The sequence below is a fragment of the Electrona antarctica genome, assembly GCF_951216825.1.
Source record: "Electrona antarctica genome assembly, chromosome: 15".
In the NCBI taxonomy this organism is placed as follows: domain Eukaryota; kingdom Metazoa; phylum Chordata; class Actinopteri; order Myctophiformes; family Myctophidae; genus Electrona; species Electrona antarctica.
In genome coordinates this window covers 31,789,321-31,814,916 of record NC_136796.1, presented here as the reverse complement: position 1 = coordinate 31,814,916, position 25,596 = coordinate 31,789,321, and the positions used below count along the sequence as shown (strand labels likewise).

The 25,596-nt window shown below is 43.4% G+C and overlaps 1 protein-coding gene across 2 annotated transcripts in view; it reads left to right on the top strand.

Annotated features, from left to right (window-relative positions):
* gja4 (gap junction protein alpha 4) overlaps window positions 1–20,868 on the top strand; it is a 31,969-nt gene extending 11,101 nt beyond the window's left edge. The window contains exons 1-3 of one of the 2 annotated variants that reach the window (XM_079522853.1): window positions 13,099–13,227; window positions 17,223–17,480; window positions 17,955–20,868. In XM_079522853.1, coding sequence (XP_079378979.1) covers window positions 17,232–17,480; window positions 17,955–18,902 — 1,197 coding nt within the window. In that variant the 5' untranslated portion in view covers window positions 13,099–13,227; window positions 17,223–17,231 and the 3' untranslated portion in view covers window positions 18,903–20,868. Of the gene's footprint in view, window positions 1–13,098; window positions 13,228–17,222; window positions 17,481–17,954 lie in introns of those variants that run through there. The other variant, XM_079522854.1, reaches the window with a different exon arrangement.
* The last annotated feature ends 4,728 nt before the right edge of the window (window positions 20,869–25,596 follow it).

Here is a 25,596-nt window from a genome sequence, read left to right as displayed (position 1 = left end):
AGTCGGGTCGCGGGGGCAACAGCTCCTCCAGAGAGCTCCAGAGTTGGTGCTATATAATATAAAGTTATGCTACTGTGCTATTTTTCAAACATTTTCAAAAATGTATTGTAGATGTATACAGGCTATAAGGCTCGCAAAATATAAATGGATGAAGTGGATGTATTTAAAAGGATTGAGATGCTAGATTAACTACTGTACTTTTGCTGCATGGGGGCCCAATGGCGTATCCAGGAATTACGTTTTGGGCAGGAGATATACCTGCCAGACGAGTAGGATACAAAGGCTGAAAGGCATGCATTTACATTCCAATGGGTGATTGAGGGGCGCGCTCTACCGCAACGGACAATCAGCTGTCCATTAATAGTTCTCAGGTCTTGTTTTTGTCCTTTTTTTCTCATTGTATGGATTTTGGCCAGGCCAGAAATGGATTTGGACAGGCTTTTTGTAGATACGCCTCTGTGGGGGCCTCATGGAACCATCTGCTGACCGGCTGTCGGCATTGACTTTTTTTTTCATATGGGTTATATACAGTATAGGCCATTAGTGGTGTTATGCTTGTAGAACGCAGTACCACGCCGTGGTACCCAAAAATTGTGACGTGCACGCGTAGTTACGGAACAGAACGGTGCACGTGCGTGCTCGCTAGAACGCGTCCCCCTATAGATTCAAGAGAAGACGCACCTAACCTCGGGTCACGAGACTTTCCAAGACGCACCAAGTACCCAGTGTGAGTTGTCTAGGTTTGCTGGCGGTGGGCCAGTATAAGAACAGATTCGTCCAAAGCAAACTTTTTAGTTTCGCTACTGTGCAGTAACGCATGCCGCGGTGTGCACAGGCGCGTGCTTGCGAGTGCACGTGCATGCATGTGTGTGCACGTGGTGCTCCGTGGTACCAGGGGAAAAAAATCACCATTACACCACTGGTGACCATAGCTCTGTATTACAAAAATAAAATTCTTAGACTCAGAAATATAGTTTTCTATAACTATAACTAAAATATAATCCATAGGCCTATAGTGTATATGAAATTGTTGCAAAAAAAAATGTAGCCTCGGTGACCACAGGTGTTTTGTTTCAAATTAAGGAGTCTTTACATAACAGGAAAAAAAAGAAGAAAAAAAATTGCCCCATGTCAAATGCTTTGGTTTGACATGGGGTTTCTGCTGCACATTCACAACACACTATCTTCATGATATAGTCTGTTGCAGGTTGTATACAGCAATGTGACTGGCTGGGGGGACTTAACCTTATTCCTCTCCCACCCATACTCGGTGGGATCAGCATTTGGTGGCTCATGAAGAGTTGTCCTCCAGATGGCACATTGGGCTCTCTTCACGTTTTCCTTGAAGGCCTCTGATTTTGGTGGCAGAAAGCAGAGCTTTGGCATTTTAGAACAGATGTTGTCTTTATCCCTGCATGTCTTTGCCATCCATGCCTTCAATCTATAGCAGCGTCATTGAGCAGGTAACATCAATCAATGCCATAGCAAGCACAGCTTAATTTGGGATACGACACGTCTGCTGTTAGATCCCCAAGCAAACGAAACTGCACTTGGCACCATAAACAGTTTCCCACATGTTCCCCTTGCCTATCGCATGATGCATTTTCTGCTGTTAGATCAACTATTACCAGTTCATGCTGTGACTGGATGCGACCAAGTTGACAGCCAGTCAGCAGGTGGATTCATGAATGTATGTGAGACAGTATTTTAGGCTAATAATAAAAAAAAAACTATTACAATCCTTGTAGAAACGCCTGTTCACACAGAGCTGTTCACAACGTGCTTTTTCTGAAATATGCCATTACTCACAGCGCGCGTGTCTCCCACTTTAGCCATAAAAGGCCCCTAGCCGGACTACATTTTGGAAGAATGCAGGGTTTTAGTTCAGACAAGTGCTCCTTTTATAGGATCAAGGACACAAAATGCACCCACCCTGCATGGCTCTCTCTTCTTCATAACACAATTAGGCAGCCTAGGGAAAGTTTATAGACAGACTCGCCTTTTATGCTGTCTATTGATTGTTTACAGTTACGCTTCTGAGACCAAGTCTATTTTCTGTGCCAATGTGGGATATAGCCTACAATAGGCTACCAGTATCTTGTCGTATCGAAACAAGTAGCCACATGGCTAGCCGAATCCTCAACTCAACTGCAGGATAATTAAACCTGGTAGGCTATATTGATGTTATTTGAATGTTATTTTAAGCTTAACATACATTATGAATAGCCTGAGCCATCACGTAAAACAATTAACTTTGCTGTACTGTAAATGGGTCAGTCTGTCATAGTGGAACAATTGGCAGCTCGTGCATGCCCAGCGACGTGTGTGAGGGAAATAGAGGGGGAGAGAGTGGCAGACAGGCATCAGTGTAAATAGACCTAAAATAGAATCGTTTTCAATCTGGTCCTGCTTGGAGGCCATTAGTGAATTTCACCGCACAATGAATTGAGTACAAAAGGACCCCAATGGAAACAAGCTTTCTTGGATTAACCTTTTAGCAGACCTTGTATCAAAGATCCTTTGATAACAATGACCCCGTCCCCGGCCCGATTGAGTAGCCTATAGGGCAGATGAAGGCTACGGGTTAATTTGTAGTATAGGTCTATACACACTCAGAGTTAGGCCTAAATCAACACTAAAGAGTTTAGGGCAGGCTATAGCAGCAGCACACATTAACCCGAACAAGAGTTCACTTGTTTATCTTGCCTTAACGCTGGCATAATTGGAGCCAGGCTACTGCTGAATTCCTTAAACTAAAATTAGCTCTCTCCACGTGTTTGTCACTTCCACACAGGACGCAGCCTCCGGTCTTTCATTGTCACAATCTGTGTGACGCCTGTGATGTGAAAGTGATGCTCCCGCATGTGCAAACTTCTCAAATTATGCGTAAATTAATTCAGCGCCATCTAGCCCACAGAGACGTCGAAGGCTACCACATGCCAGTACATGTAATGATGGAATAATTTACCTTTTTTGCTCCAGCATGCATAAACATACCGTTTAGCAGTTTCTAAGCTATAGTCTACTTTTCTAAGATAGTCTACTTTCCCCTTAACCAGTTACACTACTCGCCTCTAACAGCAACACCACCATTCACTGGTGTATAATTAGCCCATGCTATTCGAGTAAACAGCCGTTTTGACTTTCCATAATGACTCATAATTGAGAGTAGGCTGGTACAAGGGAGAGGAGAGCTTGATCCTAGCAGTCATTATTTTCAGCACCACGGTCAGCGGCATTGTGTGTGTGTGTGTGTGTGTGTGTGTGTGTGTGTGTGTGTGTGTGTGTGTGTGTGTGTGTGTGTGTGTGTGTGTGTGTGTGTGTGTGTGTGTGTGTGTGTGTGTGTGTGTGTGTGTGTGTGTGTGTGTGTGTGTGTGTGTGTGTGTGTGTGTGTGTGTGTGTGTGTGTGTGTGTGTGTGTGTGTGTGTGTGTGTGTCACAAAATAGAGACAGATGTATATAGATAACGAGATGGAGGGAGCTAAGACATATAGGGCTCCATTTTCGTCACCGCTAAACCCCTTATCCCTAAACTTCTTTGCCTATTTTTACTATTTTGCAAAAAAATTTGAATAGTTAAAATGTTCAGTCTCACAACGTGTCAATGTAGATTGGCTAGTTAAACTATTCAAAAATGTTTTTCAAAATAGTAAAAAAAGGCAAAAATGTTTAGGGATAAGGGGTTTAGCGGTGACGAAAATGGAGCCCACAGACTGCAGGGCCAAATTAGCCCCTTCAGGGAAACTGGACTGCACGGTACTGGGTTTGAGGCCCTGAAAAGGGCTCCTGGGGACCTTCATTGGATGTTGGTGCGCGCTATGGGCCCGCCCCCAAAATATACTGGCCCCTGGGCCCTTGTGGGGGTTAACCCATTTTGACCTGAGGACGATTCTACAAATGTCTTCTAAATCCTGTTTAGTTTTCTGAAAACCCTATGCTTCCATGTCAGTGGTTCTCAAACATGTCAAGGACCCCCTGAGCTTGCCACACAGGGCCTTATAAATAAATAAAACACAATGTTGTTCTCTACGAGTGCTGAGCGAAGGCCAGCCCAATTTTTCATATAAAATACAGTGATGAGTATAAAAGCTATTACCGGTAATGAAGCGTAAAGCACTGTGGTCGACTGCATCGAGAGGCTTGGATGGATGGATTGACTACAGTATTGGTGAAGTACCGTAATAAATAATGCTTGTGCATATCCACATTGTATATCACGCCTTTATCTATTAACCTCATTTGGTTTCCTATGTTAGCAGTGTCAACTGAGCTGTATGTATGGTTCACTGTATACATGTGGCAGCATGAGCTTTTCTGTTTTCTGATTGGTCTACTCGTGTGGGGATACCAACACGTACAGAGACGCCAAACAAACCCTTCTAGATGGATGGCCCCTTTGGCACCACACAGTAAAAAGTAGCCTAACATTTATATTAACAGTTCTACTGCGTACTACGCGTTACCCGCATTATAATCAAATATTCTACGCTGCCGGGATTGTTTTATTACCTTTTAGATCATACGCTGAAGTATCTGGGCTTTTGATCGTCGAAAATCCGACGAAGATAGCTTGCGCCGTGTGTTTACATTCCATCGCACCAATCGCCATCTTGCTACGCAACATGGAGGGGGGTGTGAGGCTGTTGTAGTCAGACAAAACCCCCTTGCATTGGACTCAATTTCCCAGAAGCCCTAGCAGCCCAGCGAATGTGTCGATTTCCGGTTTCGACATCACAACAGTTAGCTCCTTCCACCAGCTCCGCGGCAAAGACGGACTTTCGTTTTAATTATTAAAATAGGGCGATTTAGACACATAAAACAAATAGCGGGGATGTCGTATTAAGCAGGGCATATCGTTTGATCAATCAATTTAACGCCCTCTAAGTGTTAAAAGCTGTCATTGATGTGGAAAATTGGCAGCTTCTTATGCCCAGCAGTGATTTTAAGCCTAGGTTGGTATGGGAGAACAGCTTATGTGGTATGTGTTTGAGGGCCAGTATTCCCATCTGGACAAAACAAATTGATCTAAATCCAGCCAGTCAATCGATCCCAATACAGATCTGATGAGCTCCATCCATTGGTTCAACTTCACCCCTTTGGGGTATGGATGCAGGGGAAACCTGCTGATCTGTTGTGTCGTCCTTCTCTAATAAAGCTGTCATCAGCTGCCAATGTGCGCTTTCATGGCGTCTTTCCAAGCTGGCCGAGATCAATAGTGGCTGTCAGGGAGCGGTAACGTGCAGGCCGTGAGACACATGGTAAGCAGAGGGAACAGAGGGAAGGGAGGGAGGCTAACACTTTTCCTTTTCAACAGGCAGCCTTGACATTGTGCACGCTCAACATCGGAGTGGTACCAGATCGTGACAACAAATTAACACAGAATGTAATGCACGCACGCACGCACGCACGCACGCACGCACGCACGCACGCACGCACACACACACACACACACACACACACACACACTGTATGTGCATGTATATCCATCACTTCAACAGATCTACAGCACTGTCACTGCATCATGCATATTTCATCAAACTACGTGCAAGGCTATGGACCCCATAGCTCATGTGCCTCTGATATCTCCACTAACCAACCAGCACTGAAACCACACCAGCACCCCTTTCAGGGATGGAAATGTACCGTTGCATGCCAGATGGATGTGCACCAGCACCCTTGTATATACAGTCTATACACTGGCTCTGGTGCACGCAGAATACAGTATGCGACCTAGCCAGAGAGAGCATGTTGTTTCCAGCCTGACAAGTTCATTTAAAAATGACCTTGTCACCTTTGTATTTTCCATGCTGGACTTGTGCATTGGTGTGTCCCCTTCCCCTTTGTAGGCTAATACTTAAGTTTGGTATTGATTGAGAGTCACACACAGCAGCATGTGTTGAACAGTGAGGAATTGATTGAAGGCGAGACTGTGAATTAGTTTCATCAATATCTTACTCCGCTCGCGGGGGAAGCTCATCTCGAACACGGGAGGGGGTTAGCACATCTCTGATCGGAAATGGAGACTGATCCATTATTCTTGGTCAGCCATTCGTACTTCCTTCATCGCCATTCATTTGTGCATGTAATGACCAACGAAAAGGGAAGTGCGCCGAACTGTCAGAATGATTCACCGTCAAATTAATAGGCTTGTATACATGTCTGGTCTCCGCAGCAACCAAGGAGATTAAAATTACTGATCAGAGACGATTGTGCAGAGATGGATTCCTTGCCAGCGGCCTTACCCAGCTGATATGAATAATATGTGATGCCGTAAAGTAAGACACTGAAGCCAGTCATTGGGTGATTGGACTGGTGTGTAAGAACACTTCTGGTATGATGTGTGATACTGCTCCTACAGTTGGGTGCCACCGATATTGTCCCTTATCATTTGACCCATTTAGGCCTGACCTCAAAATTTAAAAAAATCCTTCTAAATCCTCCAGTTTTCTGAAATAAATATTTTCACGATTTAAAAAAAAATAGCAGACCTACAAGCTCGTAGCGCGCCACTCGGTGGCGCGCTATGAGCTTGTAGGTCTGCTATTTTTCAATAGCTAAATTATAACAGAATGTTTAAAACACCAAAAGGGGTTTTGCGCAGATCACGCAAACCTCAGCATGTGCTTTCCATGACTGCTACAATTCCCGTTATACAGATTTATATATATATTCTCATTTTACTTGGATGTATGTTTGTGTCTTCTTTTTTTTTTTTTAATTTACGTTTTATTGAATTTTAATCAAACATACATGTAAACGAGACGACTGACAATTGACAATACATACAACCGAAAACAAAACAAGACAATATACGTACAATACACACAAGGGGAGATATCTGCCTCTCTTCTCTATTGATGATCATCATACATAAGTACCTCAAACAGGAGCATATACAGGTTAAACAGGTTTAACTGAATTTATACAAAATCAGGTCTTATGGTAGAAACATGAGTAATCCATCTAAACCAGTTATCTGTGAAGACTTCAACTTGACCTCTGAAGCTGAATGTAATTACTTGGATGTATGTTCAATAGCCAAATGCTAATTTGTTACAAACAGGGCTCAAGATACAATCCAACGTCTATGGATATCAATTACATGATGGGCATTTGGAATAGCATAACAGCTTATAAATGATTGTCTGGGTAGATTTTTCTTTTTTGTTTACATTTTTATCCCACGATTTAGTAACTTTGTAACTAATGTAATCCTGGGCTCTTAGGCTCTACACTCCCTCTGCCAACCTGGGGAGAGCAACGGACTGAAGTGGGTAGACATTTTATTAGGAACATGCACTGCATGTGTTGGATATAAAGCGTGTCACCTCTAGTGGTGTAAAGTAACTAAGTTCATTTACTCAAGTACTCTACTTAGGTACAATTATGAGGTATTTGTACTTTACTTTTACTTCTACTCCACTACATCTCAGAGCCAAACTTTGTACTTTTACTCCACTACAATTATTTTACAACTTTAGTTACTAGTTAGTTACTTTGGAGATCTTTTGATTTTGATTTGATTTTGATTAGAAAACATAGATGAACCACTTCAGCCCTATATATATTTCAGCCATTTGAAAATGATTTACAAGCTCACAATGTGTTGCATCAAAGATTTTATACACATTTTTAACTTGTGAAATGGGACATTCTGCAAGACTTTTACTTGCAGTACTTTAAGTGCAATTTGAGGCCGATACTTTTGTACTTTTACTTGAGTACATTTTGAATACGCCGGGACTTCTACTTAACGGAGTACATCTACATTGCAGTACTGATACTTTTACTTAAGTAAAACATTTGAGTACTTTTTCCACCACTGGTCACCGCCACTTTGTAGTAGCCTATACACACCTGCAGAAGGCCGGACTTCAAAATGTAGCCGTCCATCGCTTAGTGCACCTGTGCATGCATTTGGAAAACAAGCTCTACCTGTGGACCTACAAGGCAGCATTAAGAATCGTCACTTATAATTACTTTCAAATAAGTAACTGCAAAGCAGGCCTATACATATTAGCCGGCTGTAGGTGAGTGAGTAGAGACTATAGAGGCCGTCTAGTAAGCAGAAGGTTGACACCCCCAGCCTGTCATCAGTGTGTTACAGTATGTGTGTGAATGTGCTGTGGGTGTGAACTTTCAGGCTATAATGTCTGAAATCAAGCATAAAAACACATCACAGGCTGTAAAAAGAAGAGAACAGTGCACATTGGGAAGGAAAACGTTTGAGCCCCACCACTGCCTCAGTCCACGTTTGTGGACTGCGGCAGGATACTGACCGAGGAGGATTTTATAACGTTGGGAAAATGTGTGCCATGCATGCATGTCTCCAATTTCAGATGTCCCCTCAGGGTCATTGTTTGCGAAACTTGGCCTATTACTCAGCAGGATACAGTATCTGCGTGATAGGACCGGGGTGTGCCAGTTCATCCAAACAATCTCCATCATGCTCGGCCAAGCAACCGAGCAGGCACGTTGCTGAAGTTCACAGAGGCGACGACGCAGTGGTGGTGGGAGTCATCGCTCACAGCGATGAATCCGTGTACAGGCATGGTGCAGGCGGTGGAATGATTGAGTGAAAAGTAAACAACCTCTACATCTATTTATGTAAAGAAAGAAAGGAGATGATTGTGGACGTTAAAAGACCCCGTACCATACCACTGGCCTCGCTAGCCTTGGCACTTCCTCTCTTCCGCCTACAGGAGGTGTGTGGTGGAGAGCACCTTCACTTTCTTCTACAGGTGTGTGGTGGAGAGTATATCCTCACTTTCTGGAATAGCTGTGCCATACGGCAACTGCTCTGCCGAAGGCAGGCAGACAAGCAGACAGACAGACAGACAGACAGGCAGGCAGGCAGGCAGCAAGCAAGTCTAGGAAAAAGGCCCCCCGTATCGTATCATGAGGCTCACCACCGATATAGCCACCCTGCAAATGCACCGTGTGGCCCCTCCCATCGGGCAGGAGGCTATACTACGCTAACCTGACTCCGCCAGATGGGGCAGCAGAGAGTACACTGGGTTCCCCCCTCCTGCTCCCATCTGGGAACTCTCAGGCAGACTTGATGCCCGGCCACAAAACGGCCTGGCCAATCAGCGGCAGCTAGAGGCGGGATCAAGGCATACACAGTGCTGCCTTGATCCTACTCTCTGCTGCCCCATCTGGCGGAGTCAGGTTAATACTACGCAGCACCAGCTCCAGAACCACCAGGTCGAGGAACAGCTTCTTCCCTGATACTGTGAGACGGATCAATTCTGCATCTCACTAAACCGTTATTAACTATTAGAATCATTATCGTTATTCTGTTCATATCAGGGCATTGCTGCTATTAGTAGCCTACTATTGTTGTTCATAACAGCTGCACATTGCACATTTGTGTGTGTGTGTGTGTGTGTGCGTGTGCACGCGTGTTTTTAAAACTTGTATTGGGTGTTTTATTGTGTGCAGTCAGCATGCTCTCAGTTATGCCTCTGTGGAAAAAGGCTAGGATCTTGCTGAACTTCTTCACCCTCTTCTTCACACCTGAAAGAGGTGTTTCTGTGCTTTTTCCACCTCATGGGTGGTGTGCTCATCAGAGACGAGGTTCACAGTGATGTGAATGCACAGGAACTTGGAAGAGTGTAATCTCTCACCTTGAATCTCTTATACCTTGAGTCTCTTATACCCAAGAGTCAGGTGAGAGATCTTGGTGTTGTCCTAGACTCAGATTTAAATTTGTCATATCAAAACTGTAATTTCACCTGCCTATTATCACCTTAAAATATTGCAAGAGTCAGGGGAATTATGTCCAAGCAAGACCTAGAAACACTTATACATGCTTTTGTTTCCAGTAGACTGGATTACTGTAATGGTTTGCTCACAGGACTTTCAAACAAAGTTCTTCGTCAACTCCAACTGATTCAGAATCATGCTGCTAGAGTGCTGACGAAAACTAGGAAATATGACCATATTACACCAGTCCTAAAATCCTTACATTGGCTACCAGTATCCCAGAGAATTTTAAATGTTGTTACTTGTCTATAAATCTGTTTGTGGCTCTGGGCCCAGCTACATCTCAGACATCTAGAACCCTTAGGTCATCTGGGGCTGGCCTACTAATTGTTCACCCCATAGTTGGAACAAAACATGGCATTTTGACATTCTGTCTTTAAAAAGTTCTAATATTAATATAGCATATTGGCATTGGCTCAAATGTTATGTGGTTGTGGTCATTATGTGGACCATGGTGGTCAACAGCACTGTTTGCAAATATAGGGTACATTTTCACAAAGACAAAAATATGCTGCTGATGAGGAATGAGCTTGTAGATAGGCTAGTAATTCTTCGGGAAAATCGCAGATAGTTCTCCTGGCAAAAATGATTGTTTAGGTAATTAATGCCAACTAAAATGACAGCTCATGTAGCAGATTTGTTGGCTAATGACACTGACAGTGAGGTTGGTTCTGAGGCTGCAACTATAGGTCGACTACAAGTGAGACTGCTGCTATTGGTACGGGCTGCTGATAGCACCAGTCATGATGATGATAATGATGATGATGATGCACTATGCACACGCAGGAGGAGCCCCCTGCTAGGGCTTTGCTTAGAACACCCCGATTGAAAAAATCCGCCACTGCACACAGTAGAATCCCTTGGTGAAATAATAGTTGGCATGCACAGCAGGAACAGCACAGCAGGTTAGCGTGTTGCTATCCCATTGGCTGCAATGCTATCCCATTGGCTGAGAGCAATAAGTGTGTGGTTGCCTAGAGACGAGGCTGCCAATGAGAAATCCAGCTGCACTAGCTTGCACATCGTTTATAGACTCAGCTTGCTATTGCATAGCAGCTGGTAAAAACACTTACTGTGGACACGACTTGTGAACAAGAGGCCTTGCTTAACGGGACTCTCTCTTTAATTGGTGTTTTTCCTTGATTGAGAGTTTGTCTTGACCCTAACTCTAACCTTACAGACATAATTTATGCCTAAACCTAAACTGAAAACCCTGTCTGTCTGGGCTAAACACCGGGAACCCTTGCTGAACAGGCCTGAGTGCCCTTTTCTGTTATTATTGCTGTGGTATTACTGTTAAAGTGTGCTCATTTGTGCTGTTGCATTGTCGTCTCCCAAGTACATTATGTTTTTCCCTCTTGTGGGACAGTAAATTCTATATACCGGTAAGTCATCAAAGTCCAGGATCCAGCTGCACAGGGTTGAGTCAGCACATTTAAAAACAACAGCAGAAAGTGTTCCAAAACAATTAGACCGTAGTAGACTACGGTCTAATTGCTTTTCACAAAGCATAAACGCATTAATAAAAACAAGTGAACAACAAACGACAACATACAATAACCTCAAACTGTGGTAAAAGCCAGACTAAAAAGGTGGGTTTTCAGTTTATATTTAAAGATCTCAAGGGTGGGGCTTACCTTGATTCAGAATGGGAGTTGGGAGGTCATTCGATAATGCAGCTACAGAGAAAGCCCGATTGGTTTTGAGGTTTGTAGGGGGAACTGCAAGGAGTTTTTGAGTGGAAGATATAAGTGACCTAGTGACCTATGAGATCGGAAGCTTTGAACACAACTAGAGCAAAGACAAAGTAACCAGTGCAGTTATGCCAGTGATATGTTGTTTCTTTGTTGTTGTTCTTGACTTGTTTCTTTGTTCCAGACAGTAATGATAGTCTAGCAGTGGCATTTTGAACCATCTGTAGATGAGCGATGGTGGACAACAGAGAGTTGCAGTAGTCTAAACGGGAGGTGATGAAGCATATAATGTTATGAATATTCTTATTGGCATACACACACATCTCTCTCTCGCTCTCTCTCTCTCTCTCTCTCATGACCAATGCAATAGATCAAAGGATCTAGTTCTATTCCAGAATCTTGCTGGCCTTGCATAAAACCAAACCAACAAACAAACCAACAAACCAAACCAGCTTACTGACCCTTACTTAATGAGATGTACTAGATAGATGAGATTTAGGCATTTAGGTGGTGTAAAGTAACTAAGTACATTTACTTAAATACTGTACATAAGTACAATTTTGAGGTATTTGTACGTTACTTGAGTATTTCCAATTTCAAATACTTTTTCATCTACTCCACTACATCTCGGAGCCAAAATGTGTGCTAGTTACTATAGTTACTTTGGAGATTTTAATTTTGTTTAGAAAATGTACATTAACCACAACCCTATATATTTCGGCCATTTGCAAATAGCAGATCTACAAGCTCACAATGCGTTGCGACGCATCGTGAGCTTGTAGATCTACTATTTGCAAAATATTTTGTACACATTTTCAACTTGTGAAATGGGACATTCTGCTATATGAGTAGCCTACTTTTACATTAAGTACATTTTGATGCCGATACTTTTGTACTTTTACTTGAGTAGCCTACATTTTGAATACTTCTACTTGTAACGGATTCTACACTGCAGTATTTATAGCCTACCTTTAATTAAATTAAACATTTGAGTAGCCTACTTTTTCCACCATGGATTTGTAAATGTTATAGTTATTTCTACAACCCTAACTTATTAGTTTAGTGTAGTATGCCTACATTTTCCTTCACTTTTCCACTTTTATGGCGGTAGCCTATTAAGCCTAATCGATGAGCATGTGCTGGCTTTGTGTTTAATAATTAAGACTAATTGACTCCTTTCCTGTCCTCATGCACTTCCCCAAAATAAGGAGTCTGGCGCCACTGCGTGGTGTAATGGGAAATTACATGGGACTGTGTAGGTTGCTTACTTTAGGGATAAGCTATGATATTATATATATACCTACTAAAAACAAAATAAAACACATCAGCACTGTAGACACTTGTGAAAAAGAATGGGACAGTTCAACTGGTCAGAGCTATCTTTCACAAAGAGTTTGTCTAATTTCCACTTTCCAGTGTCCTGGAACACAATTGATTATTAACTGCAATTCATGAGCTATTTTCCGGGAAATAAATAACTTCTGAAAAGTGCGTCGCTCCCTAGCTCTACCACCGAAGCTTAATAACGAAACTCGGGAGGTGAATGAGTGTGACTATTTTGAGATCACCCCCCGTTTCCTGCTGGATCGGTTCCTGAGGGAGGGCCAATAAAGCCATGGGAAAGTTCTCCCCAATTTTTCCGTTTGCGCGCTGCTTAATTTAAAGGGCAAACAGTTGGATACAAGCAGAAGACCACCACGCACGGAGCTCTGTAGATCACTGAGACACATTCAACAAGGAGACAACCCCGACTTTACGACAGACAGGTATGTCCACCCAATTAACGAAATAATAATTATCATAACTCATATTCTGTGCCTCTGTGGTATGTTTAATATAGCCTAGAACTGTGGTTTACAACCTTTTCCATGTCAAGGTCCATTATTTATTCTGAGCCACGGACCATCAGTTGATGACATTTAGCCTCTCGGACCCAAACTAAATATTTTGATTATCGTGATTCGTTGGATAGAATTTTGTCCACAATTCTTGATGTGGCACTGGTGCAGGAAAGATATCCGGCAAACGTTTATCAAAATAACAAGTCTTCTACATTCTCTAATTTTGTAGACTCTTGTAAATGAAGTTATGCAGATGTTGAAAGATAATTGAACTATTGAGAGTGTAAAATGAACACTCTAGAGGTCTATAAGGGTCATTTTGGTCAACGCTCCATTGATTGATTGATTGATTGATTGATTGAAAATTTTATTAACAGTTTGCAGAATTACAGTACATTTCAAGCACAAACTCAATACAAAGACTGTTAACTGTGAGTGGACGACCCAATTAAGCATTACACTTGTTTACAACAGGGTCCACCATGTTCATTTCATCAAAACAATTAGAGACGTACAAATAGACACTTCTATATAGACAAAGAACAGTACAGGAATTCATCATAATGGAGGTAAAAATGGAAAAGAAACATATACAGTGAGGGGAAAAAGGGGGGGGGGGGGGGGGGGGGGGGGGGGCGGTGGGGACCACCCGGACCCCCCTCAAGGACCACCGGCCGGACCACTGGTTAAAAACCTATATGGCATGAGTCTGATAAGAACATTTATAGATTCAACATTAGGCCTATAGTTCTGGGTGAAGCTTCTGTTCTAGCTAGTCATCATTCATTATGTCTGACTGTCTGTTTTTGAATGTGATGATTGAAGAGAGCACTGAGAACTACATTGTGCAGAATAGGCTACTATTAGATTCAACTGTGACTTTGTTAGCCATGATCCCTAATGATCAAAGCGTTGTCTCTTCTGGAGAACCACCTTCATTCATGACAGTAGGCCTAATGTATAGTCAACTCTCAGTTGTTCTAAAGGTGAATCTTTGATGAATTGAACAAGGTGGACCCTCTTGTAAACAAGTGTAATGCTTTATTGGGTCGTCCACTCACAGTTAGTCTTTGTATTGAGTTGTGCAAACTGTTAATAAATATTTCAATCAATCAATCAATCAATCAAATCAATTCAACGTTTGTTGTCAGCAGTCTGGTTGTCAGTGTTGAAGGCCATTCTATACTGCTTCAAGTTCTCAGAGGGGATGAAATAACAGACTTGACATAAATAGTTCAAACATACAGTAACCCCCCACACAGGATGTTTATGCACGTGTGTGTGTGTGTGTGTGTGTGTGTGTGTGTGTGTGTGTGTGTGTGTGTGTGTGTGTGTGTGTGTGTGTGTGTGTGTGTGTGTGTGTGTGTGTGTGTGTGTGTGTGTGTGTGTGTGTGTGTGTGTGTGTGTGTGTGTGTGTGTGTGTGTGTGTGTGTGTGTGTGTGTGTGTGTGTGTGTGTGTGTGTGTGTGACGTGTATTACTGTGACGTGCGTGTGTGACGTGCGCAGCCTACTGTACATTGTGACTACATGACAAATGGAATAAGACCTGCGGCTGTACATCACTTCCTGGGGAGGGACCCTGTTATGCATCATCACTGATCAGGCCAGAACTTCTGAGGAAATAGTCCCAATATCAATGACATTATAACATTACTAACACCTTTAGAAAATCATTTCATATTCAACTCTCTTTGAATTAATGATCATAATCAAATCGGATAAGAAAATACAACAGTTTTAATAAGGAAGACTGCAATTAAACAACTAAAGTAGGCCTATACTTAAAAACATGACATTTCGCTCTGAGAGAGAGAGAGAGAGAGGGAGAGAACCGAATAAACAAGTGAAATTGGAAGTAATGACACACACAAATATCAAACACAATTGGAACTGGAACACTACAAAACTGAAGCTGATAAATGGGTAGGCTACTCTTTCTCTCTTGATTGGATGACATTGGCAGCCCACCTGGAAATATATTTTATATTTAGCCTTTGTTTATTAAAGAGAAAGAGGGACAGGGACACTTGTGTTAATGAATAAACAATGATTACTATCAAAATATAGTGCTTTAACCCCCCTGCCCTTCAAATCAGTGTTTTTCCACTAACATTTTTTTTTTGGCTTTCAACTTTATTTTATATTTTTTATGGAGGGACAGACAGTGGGCTGACAGGAAATGGGGAGAGGGATGGGGGGGAGGGACATGCAGTGAGGGCCGTCGGGATCGGGAGTCGAACCCGCGGCACACTGCCAGACTGGGTTATCAGCCAAGGTGCCTGGACTGCTGAGCCACGGCCCAGGCCTCCACTAACATTTTAAATGCGCTTCACATAGATTGTGCATTACATTCACCCATTCACAGACACACACGGCGGAGGAAACCATGCAAGGCACCAACCTGCATATCAGAAGCAATTAGGATTTAGGAGGTCCAGGCCTTGCTGAAGGACATTTCAACACTAACTCTGGGGGAGCCCGGGATCGAACTGGGTTCCCGTCCGGCTGCTCTACCCCTGCTGAAAAGGTTGAGAACGCTGTTATAGATCAGAAAGACAGCTTCTTTGGGTCAATCTGATTCCTCTGATAGTAGTGGGGAAGCGGGATTCAACACCCACAAACAGTATGAAAAAAATAATAATATTGATCCTTTTCTCTCACTCTGACTATAAATTGTGTTGTAGTGTTTGAGGTTTTGGTTGTTTAGCTCAGTGGTTCCCAAACGTATTCATGTCAAGGACCCCCAAAATGATACTCATTAGCCTGTGGACCCCCCATTTGAAAATGTGCCCAAGGACCCCCATAAGAGAATATTTTTTACGGCTCTAGCAGTGATTCTCAACCATTTTAATTTCAAGGACTCCAGGTTTGACCTGAATTAGGCTACGGTCCCCCATTTAATGGCATTTCTATCTCTGGGACCCCAATATATATTGTAAAATCAAGGGTCCATTTGGTTCCTAACTATCATTTAGCTGGGGACCCCCTGGAACTCCCTCGAGGACCGCTAGGGGTCCCCGGACCCCACTTTGGGAACCTCTGGTTTAGCTGTTGTCTAACTCTAACAGATCCTGCTATAGCCAACTCTGGTGCAATTACTTTTAATTGTGTGCCGCCGTCTCTGTGATAATAAAAAATAAATTAAATTAAATACCTTTTCTTTTCTCCTCCCACGTCTCCCGTTAGTGGCGCTTCCATAGCACTCGCAATTCTTGTTATATTAAGATTTTGGGATGTGGTGCCTGAAACCCACCGTGATAATGTGTAAGGTCTCAGCATGAGCTCATGGAAGAAATAATAAGGGCTTGCTGCTAATCACACCAGCCAGCCAGCTACACATTCACTCAAATAAAATAAAAAGGTAGACCATTATACCGCAAAGGTGCTTATGGAAACTTATGTCATCCATTGTGTATACGTCAAAGTCTTAATTATGTGTCAGTAAAACAGTCTTATAGAGGAAAAAACATTTACGCCGACTGAATGGTTTATATTGTTATTTTCAAGTCTGTTTTCTTCTGTAACCGATTAGTTACGTATAATGAGCATTGTACAGTTTACACTTTACGGTCTTTAAATGGCCATTTCTTGGAGTGCACAATTTGTGTGTGTGTGTGTGTGTGTGTGTGTGTGTGTGTGTGTGTGTGTGTGTGTGTGTGTGTGTGTGTGTGTGTGTGTGTGTGTGTGTGTGTGTGTGTGTGTGTGTGTGTGTGTGTGTGTGTGTGTGTGTGTGTGTGTGTGTGTGTGTGTGGTTTAAGGGATGTGATATTAAAGAAGCTTTAAATGGAAAAGAACATTTTAAAATTAGTAATCAATGCTATAGAGTGCTTCTTCACAGTGTGCAGTGCAACTTAGCATCAATTCTCCATTGTTCTCTCTCTCTCTCCCCATGCTTTCTGCAATCTCATGCTATATCTCAGGACCAGAGGATGTCCAGGGCTGACTGGTCCTTCCTCGAGCACCTGCTGGAGGAGGGCCAGGAGTACTCCACGGGCGTGGGCCGCGTCTGGCTCACCGTGCTCTTCCTGTTCCGCATGCTGGTGCTGGGCACGGCCGCCGAGTCCGCCTGGGACGACGAGCAGGCCGACTTCGTGTGCAACACGCGGCAGCCCGGCTGCACGGCCGTGTGCTACGACCGCGCCTTCCCCATCTCCCACTTCCGCTACTTCGTCCTCCAGGTCGGTGGTTGATTGATTTCGTCGACTAACGCCGTGACGAGAAAACGTTTGTCGACTACCTTTTTACACGGAGGAAAACTCAAATATGACTAAATATATTGACAGTATTGCCCGCAAATACAAACTAGACCAAAATGTCAGGGAGGGACTGGTGGAGAAGAGATCCAGTAGAACTAAAAGACAAGTCAATTTATGTTCAGTTGCATGCTGAAAATAGCAGATCTACAAGCTCACAATGTTAGCTTGTAGATCGGCTATTTTCAGCAAGTGTATTATGACTCCATCAAGGCCCACCAAAATACCTTTTAGTCGACTAAATCAACTGTAGATTTAGTCGACTAAAACTAGACTAAAACTAAAACATTCCAGGTGACTGAAATGTGACTAAAACTACCGTAAATGAAAACTATTCAAAAGACTATGACTACAAAAACTAAAATCACAATTTGCATGTCAAAATCAACACTGCTCCAGGTCATCTTCGTCTCCACGCCCACCATCTTCTACTTCGGATACGTGGCCGTGAGGCGGGCGGCGGCGGACAAGAGGGAAGAGGAGGAGGAGGAGGAAGAAGAAGGGGGCCAGGATGAGGCCAGGGAGGACGGAGGGGACAATGGTGGCACGAGGAGGTCGATCCCGAAAGACGCAGAGGCGAAGAGAGTGAACGAGGACGATGGGGTCAAAGGCGGCACGTCCGTGCAGAGGGACATTTCCGAGACTCCCAAACTGAAGGGAAGGCTGCTGTGCGCGTACGCGCTCAGCATCCTCGTCAAAGTCCTCCTGGAGTCCGGTTTCATCGTGGGGCTGTGGCTCCTCTACGGCGGCTTCTCCGTGGAGGCCAGGTTCCAGTGCGTCGGGGACCCCTGCCCACACACGGTGGACTGCTTCGTCTCTCGGCCCACAGAGAAGACCATCTTCACCATTTACACGCAGGTCATCGCCGCCGTCTCCCTGCTGCTCAACCTCGTGGAGCTCCTGCACCTCCTCCAGCTGGCCATCTCCCAGCGGCTGGAGAAGCACTACCGCGGCCCGGGTCAGGCCGTCCGACCGCGGGTCAAATGGGTGTCCGGGCAGCTGGAGGCGTCTGGGCTGCAGGTGGAGGAGGCGGCGTCGGCGCCATCTTTCCAAGAGAGGAGCCACCTCCACTTGCCCACGGAGGGTGAAGGCGCAGGCTACCCCAAGCACTGTGCAGAGAGCTATGTGGATCTGGAGGCCGAGAGGACATGGGGCTCTTCTGGGGAGGCGGCGAACGACCTGCTGCCCAGCTACCTGTCCTGCATGGGGGGCATGGGGTCTGGACATTCCCCCAGGAACCACCACAAGAAACACGCACACCAAACCAATGGGAAACATAGTCAGACCAACGGGAAACATAGTAAGGGCGCCCATAAAGGACACTCAAAGCAGAAGCATTATGTATGACAGGAACAGATGGGATTGTGATGACGAAGGGAGAAGTGTCTAGCTGCGCAGTCTGCCGTGTCAGAACATTGTCGAGCGTAAGACACTTGACGAGTGCGTGATGAGAGCTCAAATGAAGACAAACAACCATTGCACTGTGAACAGAATGCTTCAGAGGGAGGGTCGTCCAAATGGTGCTTTAACAGATGGATGGATCACATGGTATTCAAAGGAAATATAACTCAGAGACTATGAGAGAGGATACTATGGTAATACAATTCCTCTAGATTGCATGGAATGGTTTATAAAGCGAAACGTAACAGTGGAAAATCACTGTGATAGGACGGGCGCGGGGGGGGGGGGGGGGGGGGGGACTTCGTCCGGCAAGGACCAAGAGGCTAAAATAGTCTCTTTAAGCATGTTCCCCTGAGGATTATACTGTAGGCCCTTGGAGCTCTCTCTCTCTCTCTCTCTCTCTCTCTCCCCCCCCTCGCTTTGCTCTGGACTGTGGAATGTACTGGATTCTGGGACCCATTCAGGTCCCCAAGGGAATGGTGTTGGTCATGTGCAACATGTGCATGACACACACACACACACACACACACACACACACACACACACACACACACAATCACAATGCTTTATTTTTTTATCAAGTACAGTATGTTTGTGCGATTTGGACAGTTTAAATGACACGCAAGATGTGCAGCAAATAATTATTACAAAGTTTGCACAAGTTAAGTTCTGAATGTAGAAAGGGTTTAAACCTATATGCAGTCATGGAAGGACTTGCCTTTCCCCATCCATTGATGCTAGTTAGAGTTAGGGCTCATCATGGAAACGGGGAGACAAACGATGACTGTAAACCTGTAGTTCCCAAACCTTTTCATGTCAAGAACCCCCAAATTGACACTAATTAGCCCACAGACCCCCTTTTGAAAAGATATGCCCCATAAGAGAAGATTTTTACGGCTCTAGCAGTGATTCTCAACCCGTTTCATTTCAAGGACCCCCAGTTTGACATGCATATTAGTCTACAGACCCGCATTTAATGGCATATATCTCTGGGACCACCTATTTATTTATTTATAAAATCTAAGATAATTTAACTCAGAGTGTACAAACGGGTCCGTTTGGTTCCATTTGTACACTCTCAGAGTTACAGACCCATAAGGGTCCATTTGGTTCCAAACTATCATTTAGCTGGGGACCCCCTGGAACTCCCTCAAGGACCCATGGGGGTCCCCGGACCCCATGTTGGGAACCACTGCTGTAAACGACTGATGCATTATAAAGGTTGAATATCATTGCTGTTAGGAAGAAACCTTTAATGTTGTTTTCGAATGCCCTCTTTTGTTTGTACAACTGTGTCGCAAAGAAAGTAGCGGAAATAGCCAATCTACAAGCTGTGAAGCTTATACAGTAGTAGATATGCAAAAAACAAACACAAAAAGGTTAAAGTGGTTACATCTGTCAGTGGGTTTTATAAAAGAAAGAATGTATGAATGAAAAGTATTAAAAAGAGACACCATTGGATTTGGAACTCAAAATCATGTTTCCATTTCCTGAAAATAAATGGTTTCAGACTAACGTTTAACAGTGACGATATGAGAGAGAGAGAGAGAGAGAGAGAGAGAGAGAGAGAGAGAGAGAGAGAGAGAGAGAGATCAGAATGGACATGCTGATTATGAAAGTGAGTTGTTGTGAGAATGCAAAAGGTGGCACATGTACGTACGCGGCAACATTGTGGATGTTATTCTAACTCAATTAACATGTGTCAACACTAGTCTCAATAGACTGAATGCGGTACTGCTGAAAGAAAAGTGCTGTTAAAATCTTGGGAAGAAATCGTTTGTAAAAACATTATTTAATGTATACGATTTGTAGAACAACAGTAACTTTTGTATTATTTGTATTTATTGTTTGTGGACAATAAATGTCTGTATGTAAATTAAAAATGGCCTATGATTTATTTTCTAAAATCTAAAATACCCGTTGCCACACTCCAATAACACTTATTTATCTGTGTTGCCTGCATGGCCTCTGTTGTAAGAACAACAATCAATGCTACTCAACAGTCCTAGTAAATATAGGTCATGTTTTATTAAAGGCTTTCATCTAAAACCTTGTATCGCCATATTTCATCTTTTTATATTATTTCATAAATTAATTAATGCCTTATTTCATACTTCGTTGTTTGGCAATGGGATGCAAATGTAGGGAAAATAGACGATCTGCGACATCGTAATGCAACACATTGCGATGCGAAGTGTTTGCTGTTTGCTACTTTTGTACATTTTCAACACTAATAACATTAGCCCAAAATAGGGACACGAGGTGAGAGTGGTTAAGCTTGTCTGTATGTGATGTTATCATTGTATTTGGTATTCAATGTTGTGTGGGTGGAACGATATACGGCGAAGATCACAGAGTCTAATGTTTCTTCTTATCTAAATGCTGTCATTGTGGAACCACTGAATCACTGAAAGGGCAGACCCTGGGGAATAACAGAATAATACATGTATGGAGTGGTGAGTCTTCCAGCGTATTCTGAGATTTGCCTCCTCAGGAAGAAAATGGAGGGGAAATAACTTTGATTTAATGGCTGCTCTCGGTTCTGTAACTTCTGTTGCTCAGGGGGCCAATAAGGGAAAACGGCAGGAGAAATTGATATAAGGTGGAAAATAGAGACAGACAGTTATTACGGGGCGGCTGTGGCTCAGGAGGTAGAGCAGGTCGTCCAATGATCCGTGGGTTGGAGGTTCGAATCCCGGCTCCTCCTGTCCACATGTCGAAGTGTCCTTGGGCAAGACACTGAACCCTACATTGCCTCCAATGAGTCGGTCGGTGTGAGCTCTCCACCATTGGTGTGTGAATGTGGGAAGTGAGGACACTGGCGCCGCTTCACCTCCCAATGTATGAATGAATGAACCATTGTAAAGCGCTTTGAGCACTTGGAAAAGCGCTATAAAAATGCAATTCATTATTATTACGGTTTGGTCAATATATCTGCCTATTATGTTGTGGGGGGGCGTGCTGCGCGTGCAGCAATTTACAGAGTAGACTCCATGATGACATTACAGTAGGCTAATCTACGGCAGGCAGAGTGTCTTGTTAGAGGTGGGCTATGGTTGGTTCTCATAAAACAAATAGCTAAATCAGTGGAGGCCCAAAGCCAAACGGTAACAAACAACTGAAAAGACACAAATGAGAGAGAGAGAGAAACACAAATCTCTTGACATTTTTGTAGAGGTTTTATATTCTATTCAGATACAATTAAAGAGAGGTAAACTATTCTTTACTCTGCTAAATGGAATGTTTTATTGCGGCTTAGATTTCACAACAGTGTTTCCTTGTTTAAAAGACAAATTGGCAGGTATTATTGTTGAGAGAATGTTCCAAGCAGAGTCTGCTGAGCCTGCCAGTCCAATCCCCATTCACCATAACTTGGCGGGGTTTCTCCTGCAGCCTGTTATCTCAGTCCAGGTGTGTGTGTGTGTGTGTGTGTGTGTGTGTGTGTGTGCACTTGCGTGTGTACAGTACATACATGTGCTTGCTGCTTTGTGCTGTTTTGTGCGTGAGCCGAGGGGTCACAGAACAGATTGTCAGGGGCCAGCCATATCAGCCCTTCACTCTGCCAACCAAAGCCAGCAACGGAACACACAGCGATCACCATGCATCTGTCTTCTTCACAGCCCATGAACCAATAAAGTCCCATCACCCACGGTGATGGGACTTTTACTTTTACCTTGCATGGATGAACTCTCGTCGCCATTCAGAGTAGTGCATGTACTGTACAACTAGTTTTTATTTGTTGACAAAATTGTCAATATATTTAGTCTTAGATTTAGTCATCATAGCTTAGTTTTCAATTGTCATAGTATTAGTCGACGAAATCAACACTGCTATTTTGGGCATGTCATTATAGGCGAACAACAATTAAACAAACATTTCACAAAGACAAAAATATAAACTAGGACTAGGCCTACTGTCCCATGACTGTTGTGTGAGGAAAATGACAGTGCTGTTTTGACTCAAACCCAGTGGTGTAAAGTAACATGCACATATATATATATATTGTATATGTATTATTTGTACTTTACTTGAGTATTTCCAATACTTTTACTTCTACTCCACTACTACATCTCAGAGGCACACATTGTACTTTTACTCCACCACATTTATTTCCACTGCAGTGAAAGCAGATGAAAGTGATGTTTTGTCTTGGTGTGCCAGGACTGAATAAATCACTGTCTCCACTTGAACACAATGGGGGGGAATTAACACAGCGTTCCCCATTCATCAGTTTGATTACCTGTAATATTCATGTCTAGACCATTTCCCTTTCTTAGGATTTCCATTCTAACAATAGTATGATAAAGCTGAACCTAACTTTGACAAAGCGGATACAATAAATGGGAGTTAGTAGGAGTATAGTTTAGGACGACCCGTTTGTATGTACGTCACAGTTGAAGGTACAGTGTATGTACCTCACAGTTGAAGGTACAATGTGTAAGACTTTTGGGAATCAGCTGCCATTCAGTCATTCGGACAATTTCCTGACATTGTTGAACCCTCTGCTGCTGCATTTCCCCCCCTGCTCTTTTTGTGGGGTGCATTGTATTAATTTCTTGGGAACATGTCATACTGTATAAGGGAAAATATTACATTTCGTTATAAGCAATTAAGCTAGGTTTGTGGGGGATATTTCACTTTCAATCATGTTTTCGGTCATTTTAACGTCTACTTGGGCTTTTGTGAGCACCCCGGACAGTTTTAAAGCTGCTTGATTCAGTCATTCGATATTTGACATTCATTGTATCAGACACTCCCCCTTCCTATATTATAAACCCATTAATTTGTAACTTCAAACTCCATTCAACCCCGTTAGATTAATCTAAAACACCCATCCTTGGTTCTGGTGACTGATGTTGTTCTTAGGGGTCCTTTTTGGGAAAATGAAAAATAAATAAATCCAATAATAAAATAAATGAAAAAAAGTAATTGAAAAATCACGTATTAGAAGGACAATGTCATACTTGGTTTTGGTGACAGAACATGACAATGTGTTTTAAATGAGTCTAATATGGTTTAATAGAGTTTTTGAAGTAGGGAGCGTGTCTGATAAAATCAACTTAAAAAGTGTCTGGGGCGCTCACAATAGCCTGAGTAGATGTTAAAAAGATCCCAAACATCCCTAATAAGAATGGTGTTAACGCTAAACCAGAGCCTGCTATGCACACTAGGCCATTATTATGGATCCCGCTGGAATTATGGGCACACACACACGCGCACTGCGCACACACGCACACACACATACATACGCACACATGCACACACAGATGCACTGTAGCCCACTGTAGCTCTTGCATTATACAGTGCTTCAAAGTCGTTTGTTGTGGCCGTAAACAACCCCTCCTCTATGATACATGACAGGGTCTACTACTAGGCTCTGGGGGTCCTCCTCGAGAGCTGTGTGCCAGTGTTATATTGTATATGCCACGCGAGACTGGGCTGCTAAATTGAGTTTCCTGTCAGCTCTACTGCTGAAAGCCCTCTGCAACGCCACATACAACTCTCTCTCTCTGTGTGTGTGTGTGCGTGTGCGTGCGTGCGTGCGTGCGTGCGTGCGTGCGTGCGTGCAGCTAATATCGCCATCGACACTGATGGAACAATCAAAGTCAAAATTTGCATGTACACTCAACAAGGTTTCGATATTCCAAAAAAGGTTGGCTGTGTTATAGGGGCCTGTGGCATATATATCATAAAAGCAACATCCAATCAACCCCAAATTGGAATCGCATGTTGAAGGGTCTCTGTATAGCTCACCATCAAAAGTGCTTTCATTTCTGCCCACAAACATGAAAGAGCACCATCTGTCATACAGACTATTTCCTCCTCATCTTCCTTGTTCCTTGTCCTGGTGACTGCACCCCACGACTGACAAAGGCCATGGGTAAGCAACCCAGCCTGGCAGAGATTTGCGCTCAGAGAGTGTCCTTTTCTGCATTCACTTGAAGCTTAAACAAATTATTTTTATTTACATTAACCATTGGCCGAAAATAGCTGTAAAGCTCACAATGCGTTTGAGACTAGAATTGGTGTAGACAGAAAAAGAACAGACCAAGTACAGAGCCACGATATTGTGGGTTTAAAAATGTACACTGAAATACACACTGAAAAACGTTGAAGATGCCTGCAGATCTCCGCCAGGCTGGTTTGGGTACACTGTACACAAGGCTATATGTCTAGCCTAAGATTTAGAGTTTTAGACTCTCGTAGATGCATAGTCTAAGCCCGAAATCCCCTGCCCCTGAATAGCTCTGAACGTGTACAAATGCAAAAAACTAAGGTGCATAGTGCATACCCTGCTGCCCCACCTGTTCGGTTTATATAGTAAAGCGTTTGAAACCCGTAGGTCTGTAGTTTTCAATACAATTGTTTTAATCCAGTCTCGGAATCTTTCCGCCATCTTGGATCTTTCCTCGATTGTAACTGGGCAACAGCGCCCCTATAGGGCGGTCAGAGTTGCACAGCCAGTTGCACTCATTTGGGGAGACGAGGACAGATCCAAGATGGCGGAAAGATTCCAAGACGGAGTGGAATAATACCATAGAGTATATAAAGGATAGAGACCGAACTGGAGCACTAGCCCCGCCCCCAAGCTATTCATTTCGATGAAGTTGCTCAGTGGCGTTTTGAAGCACCCGGAAGA